The sequence below is a fragment of the Entamoeba nuttalli genome (assembly GCF_000257125.1).
Source record: "Entamoeba nuttalli P19 unplaced genomic scaffold asmbl_1994, whole genome shotgun sequence".
Lineage (NCBI taxonomy): Eukaryota > Evosea > Mastigamoebida > Endamoebidae > Entamoeba > Entamoeba nuttalli.
This window is the reverse complement of record NW_008575001.1, coordinates 1-7,883: the sequence shown is the minus strand read 5'-3', so window position 1 is coordinate 7,883 and position 7,883 is coordinate 1. Positions and strand designations below refer to the sequence as shown.

At 25.5% G+C, this 7,883-nt stretch overlaps 5 protein-coding genes across 5 annotated transcripts; 2 read left to right on the top strand and 3 right to left on the bottom strand.

Annotated features, from left to right (window-relative positions):
• ENU1_005160 (meiotic check point regulator, putative) lies at positions 1 to 2,412 on the bottom strand (the record flags this gene model as incomplete). Its single annotated transcript, XM_008856535.1, has 1 exon — positions 1 to 2,412. The coding sequence occupies one exon, from the start codon at positions 2,410 to 2,412 to the stop codon at positions 1 to 3; it is 2,412 nt and encodes an 803-aa protein (XP_008854757.1).
• Positions 2,413 to 2,511: 99 nt separating this feature from the next.
• ENU1_005150 (hypothetical protein) lies at positions 2,512 to 4,041 on the bottom strand (the record flags this gene model as incomplete). Its single annotated transcript, XM_008856534.1, has 1 exon — positions 2,512 to 4,041. One exon carries the CDS (start codon positions 4,039 to 4,041, stop codon positions 2,512 to 2,514), a length of 1,530 nt encoding a protein of 509 aa, XP_008854756.1.
• Positions 4,042 to 4,183: 142 nt separating this feature from the next.
• ENU1_005140 (EF hand domain containing protein) lies at positions 4,184 to 5,809 on the bottom strand (the record flags this gene model as incomplete). Its single annotated transcript, XM_008856533.1, has 3 exons — positions 4,184 to 5,101; positions 5,150 to 5,343; positions 5,428 to 5,809. 3 exons carry the CDS (start codon positions 5,807 to 5,809, stop codon positions 4,184 to 4,186), a joined length of 1,494 nt encoding a protein of 497 aa, XP_008854755.1.
• A 110-nt stretch (positions 5,810 to 5,919) lies between these two features.
• On the top strand, positions 5,920 to 6,570 carry ENU1_005130 (hypothetical protein; the record flags this gene model as incomplete). The annotated part of the gene is made up of 1 exon (XM_008856532.1): positions 5,920 to 6,570. The coding sequence occupies one exon, from the start codon at positions 5,920 to 5,922 to the stop codon at positions 6,568 to 6,570; it is 651 nt and encodes a 216-aa protein (XP_008854754.1).
• A 121-nt stretch (positions 6,571 to 6,691) lies between these two features.
• Positions 6,692 to 7,852, top strand: ENU1_005120 (hypothetical protein; the record flags this gene model as incomplete). The annotated part of the gene is made up of 3 exons (XM_008856531.1): positions 6,692 to 7,007; positions 7,142 to 7,732; positions 7,806 to 7,852. The coding sequence occupies 3 exons, from the start codon at positions 6,692 to 6,694 to the stop codon at positions 7,850 to 7,852; spliced, it is 954 nt and encodes a 317-aa protein (XP_008854753.1).
• Between the last annotated feature and the right edge of the window lie 31 nt (positions 7,853 to 7,883).

The window sequence follows — 7,883 nt, the reverse complement described above, 5'->3', positions numbered from 1 at the left end:
TCATTCATTTATTAAAATATTAACAGATTCTGCAATAATTTTCATTTTAATATCATTAGAATTTTGAAAAGCATAAATAAGTAATTTTACAATTTGGGTATCAATTGGAGTTCTATAATTTGTTCTAGCGATAGAAGTCATCCAGTCTAAAGTATTTTTAATAGATTGTTCCATTTTTTGAATGATTGAATTAGAAGAATGAATGTCAGGAAGGTCATCATAATAATCAATAAGAGGAGCATCTTTAACTCTAAGAACTCTTTCACCGTCTTCATTCACTTTTAAAGAGTTAAAAAGAAATGAAGTATTATTTGGAATAATTTCATAAACAAATTGAATTGGAGGGAGTAATGAAGGTAATTGAATAGGAATTGATTCTTGACAATAAAATTGTTGACCTGGTAGTGATAAAATCAGATTTGCATTACATTTTTCATATTGTTTTGTAGTATAATTATAAGAATAATACATTCTTTTCTTTAAAGTGGCAACTGATAAATATTGAAGATATTTTGGATAAATTATATTATTATTAAAGAATGGTTCAAATAAGGGATAAAAAGAAGCAATTAATAATGGAATATTTTCATTTGATGGTTCAATTGAATATTCACCAAATCCTGCATTAATAAGACCAATACAAGTAGATAAAATAGAATAAGAACCATAAGTTAAATATTCATCAACAATAGGATAAATTGATTTAATAACATTCATTACTTCTGTGTCTTGTGAACCTGCCATTACCATACTTAAAGAAAGAAGAATAATTTTTTGATATCTATCGAAATGAGGAATATTTAAATGAGCTTCTTTGTTTTTACTTGATATTGCACAGTTTAAATTAGATGTTAATTTATTTAAAAAATGAATAAATAGTTGTTTTATTGGTTTACTTAATGTACCTGCATATCGTAATGAAATAGCATAACAACATGCAGAAACAATAGCAAATTTTGCATTCATTAGTTCAAAGACACAAAATTTTTTACTTTTAAGGTTTTGAGGAATATTTGAATAAATCCATTCTTCTGAAGGTAAAATAGAATCAAATTTAATTAAACAAATTGATAAAATTCGTATAAAAATATCATCTGGTCTTGAATTTGCTATTGCTTGTAATGATTCATCAATAGTAAGTAATTGAATAATATCTTTATTATATGTATTGAAATAAGAAAGACTTAAACAAATACAAGAAGAAGGTATTCCAACTAAAGTACTAACTCTATTATTGTAATTACAATTTTCATTGAAACTTTCTTGATATTGAATTGGATTACAATATTGTTGTAATGTAGAATAATATGTTCCAAAAAGTAATCGTTTCATTATTTCAATTTGATTAAAATCTAATCCTTTAGTAAAATGAAGACATCCAAGTGCAAAACATGAAGACCAAATATGATGAAATCCAATAGTATTTGTTGGTAAAGGAGAACATAAATGTGAAAGAATAATATTGTCTTTATCTTTTGAAGGATTAGATTGTGAATTAAAAGCTAATGTAATTAATGCAAGGCTTTGACTCTCTAATGAAGGAGATCCAATAGATGAAGTGTTAAGCATAATTTGACTAATTTCATCTATAATAGGATTATTTGTTAATCTAAATTGAATAATTAATCCTAATAAAACAGCAGCATCAATACGTTGGTCTTGCATAGTTAATGTTTTAAAAAGAAAATCTTTTTCAAGTGGCATAAATCCTCCACGAAGACATTTACCAAAGAATTTACCAACAGAAATAGGATCTAATTCTAAATGATTATTAATATCTATTGTACTTGATCCACATAATCCAAAAGTGATAGCATTAGTAAATTCAATAATATCTTTTGTTTGAGTAGAAAGAGTATAAGGAATTGGAATAGAGTTATTAGTTCCTTCTATAACAATATCATCTTCATCCATTTCAATTTGGTTAAAATATAATAAATTTCTACCAGATGGAAGAGAAATTTTTTTATCAATTAAAGAAATTAACTCAAAACTACATTCTTCTATATTATCACCATTAACATCAATTTTTTTACTTACATCAAGAAGATCTAAAACTTCTTTGAAACCTTCTTTTTGGGGTAAAGGTAAAACAGGTAATTCATTTTTCATTAAATCAAATCTTTTTAAGTAAGTTAAAATAGTATCATTAAACTTCATTTCTGGTTCTTTTGTTGTTGAGGTAAGAAAAGGAAGAAGAAAATGAAATATTGGACTTAATAAGTGATTGATAGCATTATTAGTTTCACATACTAAATTGTCTAAAGGAACATTAACTAAACTATTTAATTTATTTTCTATATTTTGATCAACAAGTTGATAAAATTGTTTAATGATGTTATTATGAATTTCATTTCCACCAACTGACTGAATAACATTTTCTAATAGAGATTTAATATTGTTTTGGTTCATTTGATTTTTTTTTTTTATGTTTAATTTAAAGTTCTTTTAAAAGAAGAAAATAAAAAGGAATGGATTTAAATTAAATGTAGAGAAAGATAATATTCTTCTCTATTGATTAATTTCACCATATAAATGTCTAGCAAAGATAACAGCTTCAATAGCAGTTTCTTGTTGAATAGAGAATTGGTAAGGTGTTTTAGTTCCTACGACAGTAATTTTTCTAGTATCAATGTTAAATCCAGATAATGAAGATTGTAATTTTGTTTTAATGATAATATGAGGTTTAAAAGTATTTTGTATATCAGAAATAAATGAAGGTTTTCTTATTCGAAGATATTCAGTAACTTCTTCATTAATTTCAGCAGTGAATTGGAATGCAATAATTGCTCTATTATTTTCATCAAATTTAATAATTTTAGTAAGTAAATGATCATTTATTTTTTCTGGTTGAGTAAACATTTGATTTGCTGGTGAATAATTAGTAATACTATCTAACTTAACTCCATATAATGGAATTTCTATAGAAACAACATCATATTTAAGTCTAGTAAATACTGGATCGACATCAATTATAATTTGAATTTTAAATACAGAATGATCATAATCAATAATATAAGATGCAGTAAATAATTGTTGAATAGTTTTAGTATTAGATATAGATAATTCAGGATTAACATTATAATAACATAAATTAAATGGATAATTTGGTGGAGAAATTTTAATGTCAGTAGCAAAATTTTCTATTGTTGAAGTTGGAATAGCAGAATAATATAATGATAAATTTTGTATAACTTGGTCTAAATTCACATTTCCTTCTTTACCAATACAAAATCCTAATGACATTTCAGGTGCTCCTTGAAGATTTAATTCTGCTTGAACAACTCCTTTAAATCCAATGATAGACAAATTTCCATCTTGAGTATTTTCTTCGTTAGAATATAATAAAAGTTCTGAAATATTAAATCTTCTATTAATACTAGAATTATTTTTATTTGTTTTTTTCGTTTTATCTTCTAATTTAATTAATGATTTAATCCATTCACTATCTAAACTTTCTATTGGAGTACCATATGGACAACTTATTTGTAATTTTCTTGCAAGTTCATAATTTAATGCTTGGTTATATTCTTCTTTTGTTCTTTTCTTTTCACTATCAAAAAATTTTCCACATAATTTTTCTATACCTTCTAAAAAGCTTATTCCCATTAATATATTCTTTTGTTTGATATAATGTCTTTGTTCTGAAGGTGATAATACAGCTGGAATAGTAATAAAAAATGTTGAATTGTTTTTAACTGAATAAACACAAGAAATTGGATCTTTTCCTAAAAAGGAAAGTGTAAAAATCATTGGTGCATCAGGAGAAATAATTACTGTATCTTCTGTTTTAACTTCATGTGATATATGTGTAGAAAATTCAATGGCTTGTTTAAGATAATCACACATCTCATTGTCTTTTGGAAGATTACTATATCTCTCTTGTTGTAAACTTTTTAATCTTTGATTAACTGTCGGAAATTGTTTTGAAAAGATAACAGAATAATCATAAAATTCACTTTGTGATGTTGACGTTTCAACTCGATCGATAAAGTCACTACGTTTCCTTTGAATAATCCAAATCCCTCTAAAAGATATCATTTCGTTATAATAAATAACCAATTTCTTAGTTCCTTCTTTTTATTTTTCTCTATTTTAATAACCATATTCTAACTATAACTAAACTATAATTAAATTAAGAACAGAAAGAATGTGAGTGACAAAACATGGTATTGAAAAGACATTAATAACCTTCTAATTCTTCAGTTGATTGTGAAGAATTCTCTTGAACTAACACTTCAGTACTTTCAAGTACATTTGATAGTTTATCAATTTCTTGTTGAAGTTCTGTAATATCAGCAAGTAATTCTGCTTTTTGTGTAGAAAGAGATGATATGATACTGTCTAAGTCTAAAATTCTATGAGGTTTCATTTTTATATCAAAAGACTGAAGTGTTGAATCAATAGAAAGACTTGAGTCATATGAAAATGAAAAAGAAGGAAAAGATGTGTTGTCATCAATATTTAATATTGAATGTCTTCTACTTTTTTGATAAGGAGTTAATTCTTCATCTGATAAGTATGGAGACACAGAACATGATTGATAAATAAGATCTGACTTTAATAATGGTTCATTGTTATGTGGAGACAATGAAGGTGATACTGAGTATTGAAAAGATTTTCTATGAAGACTTTGAGGAGAAGTAATTGGAGATTTTGTAAATGCCATTGAATAACGATTTGAACTAGAAGGTTTTACAGTTTCTTGGATAGTATCACTTGTAAATACCTCACTATTTGAAGAAGAAAGTTTCTTCTTTTTTAATGATTTTGTTTGAGAAGAAATTGTTGTTGAAGTAATAGGTAAAGCTATTGATTGAACTTTTATTGGTAATGAACCACGATGACGTAATTCTGGAGTGATTAAATTGTCATAAGACATTGTTCCTGTACTTGGAATTGGATGTAATATGTATTGTTGTTTTATTTTATCATTAGGAGAAGTTTTTTGTATTGATTTAGGTGAAGAGATTTCAATTATTGGAGATTGCTTCCTTTCTAAATAAAGAGTTGGGACACTACGAGATAAAGATTTTGGACGAGAAGGTAAAGAATGTGAAGATTTGAATATATCGTTTTCTGTTATACCAAATTTTTTTTTCTAAATGAGATGAGGAAAGAATATAAAAAGAAAGAATAGAAGACAAACAAGAAAACTGATGAAATAAACGGGAATTTTAATTGGTAATTTTTTAAATAGAACATAATGATTTAAACAAGCCATAGCAATGAAAAATTCAATAATATTAAGTTGTGAGTCTCGATCAATATCAGAAAGTTTCATAAGTTCATCAATATTAATGACACCATTGAGTTGAATAACAATTTCAAATAACTGATTTTCTAAATAAAATGAACTTAATGTTTAAGAGATGAAAGAAGATTAAAATAAGGATGAAGTATTATATTTAATGAAAAGAAACAAACTTGATACTTTTGGATTATCTGGAGTTACAAACTGATTAAAAGATTGGAGTGTTTGATTAATTTTTGATGAGGCAAGGAGAAATGGACATTGAATATTTGGTGACGGATAAGGTGGAGTTGAGTTTGTTAGTAGAGTCTTATCAATTTGAATTCCCTTTTGTGCAAATGAAACGCATTTTAATGAAGTCACAAATTGAGGTATTTCCATTGGTTTTTTTGGTGGAACAGATAATGTCCAAATGATAGCCAATGTATTTTGAGGGAGGTGAGTGTATTGGAAGAATTGTTGAGCATCATCCACACCTATTTTACCATCTCCATCAAAGTCAGCAATTTTAAATAAGAAATCAACATCCAAAGATGGAGTAAATAAATGGTTCATTAATATAGAGTTAAAAAGGAATGAATTGGAAAGTTCAGAACAAAAACAATTAAAATTTTTAGAAAAAAAAAATAAAACAAAGAATCTAAAAAGTATATTAAATAAAGACTATGTTACAATCCATTACAAATTTATATTATAAATATATTGGAAGAAACACTGAATATTATGATTGGTTTTTAATTAATATTATATTACATCCTCAAACTGTATATGAAAGTTGTAAATATCAACATAGTTTAACACAACAATGGAATAGAAGGGATCATGCAATTACAAAAATTGTAACTTTATTTAATATTATTTTATCATTTATTTTCTCTATAACATTTGTTTCACTAAGATGGATTATTCCTTATATTCTTTTTGATGTTATTATTCCAATGATTATTGGTATTATAATAGCTGTTATTCTATTCTATTTATGTAAAAGTTCTTTTACAACTGGTGATTCATTTACTGTACGATATTCTTATGACATTCATATTAATGCATATTTCTGTTATTTATTAATATCACATGTTCTTATTTTTATATTATCACCTTTTCTTTTTAAACCAACATTAACAGCAACATTATTTAGTAATATAATTACTTGTTTATCTATTATTTATTATATTTATATCACTTATTTAGGATATTCAATTTTACCATTTATTTATCTTCCAAAGAAAGTTTATATTATTCCAATGTTAGCAGTAAGTGTTTTATTCATTTTATTTACTGTCTTTAATTTAAATGTTGCTCTTCTTTTTCTCTAATTCATTGTTTTGTTTATTTCTCTTTCTTTTTTATCTTCTTACAAAAGAAACAATCCTCTCAATTTTTGTTTTGATTTGTCTTTTTTTCATCTTGAAAATACTGGACTTTTTAAGTTATTTTATGATAAGAATTGACGAAGACTGTAAGCTCAAAGGTATTTACAAAATAGCTGCCTTACTTCCTTCATTAAAAACTTCTCATGTCGTCATTAAACAACAAACTCTTCCATACACTTCAATCCCTTCAATAGAAATAAATTCTGAATTATCTGCTTTACAAGACTTTCCTAGTGATATTTTTTATAACCCAAGTTCAACAACACAAAAGACATCTGAAGACTTCACTATTTTCCAAGACGTTGAACAAGAAAGTGACATTGATGAATATCGTGTTGATGCGATTAAAGAAATGTTAACAAAAGAATTTGGACAAGTTTGTTTTTGTAGTTTTTAATAAACGTTAAATAATTCATAGCATAGGCTATAATTGAACAAAACTTTGAAAAAAATCATCTTGCTGGTGTTCAATCAGTTTTAGAATTTGCTAAACGTAAACAATCAAATCTTTTAGATTTACCTACTGCTTCTCTCAAATCTAAAACGTTTTTGAGAATTGTAGATGAAAGTTTATACACCGAATTAATGCAACAATCAGATGTATTATTAAATTCATTATCAACAGTTGATGCTCTTGAAACTCAATACAGAAATATTGCAGACCAATTAACAGAAATTACTACCTATTTCTATCAAATCAAAACTACTTTAGAATCATATGCTTCAAAATCATCTCTTTCATTTTTACGATATAGAAATTTATGTAGTGTTCAACATTTGTTAGAACAAATTCACTCATGTTCTAATTTACTCGAAGACGCAAATAATACAACTGAAATTGACCCAATTCAAGCTATTGATATGATTGATCGTGCGTTAAATGGATTAAATAAATTATCTACTATCCAATGTTCTCAACAACTTATTGTTAAAGCAAATGAAACAAAAAAAACTATTACAGATAAAATTATAGAGAAAAAGAAAGATATTTATGAAATATTAAATAAAATAAATTATCAGGCATCAACATTATATGAATTTAATGAACAAAGTTGGATGAATGAATTTGATCAAGAAAGAAAAACATTTACTGACATTATAGTTGGTTTTGAAAAAATTGGTAAATTAGATTTTCTTATTGAGAATGTAAAGAATATGATTTATCGTGCATTTATTAGTCTTCCATACAAAACATTCCCAAAATATCAATGTTTGTTTTCTTTAGTCTCATTGTTTTATTATTTCCATTCTTTAAT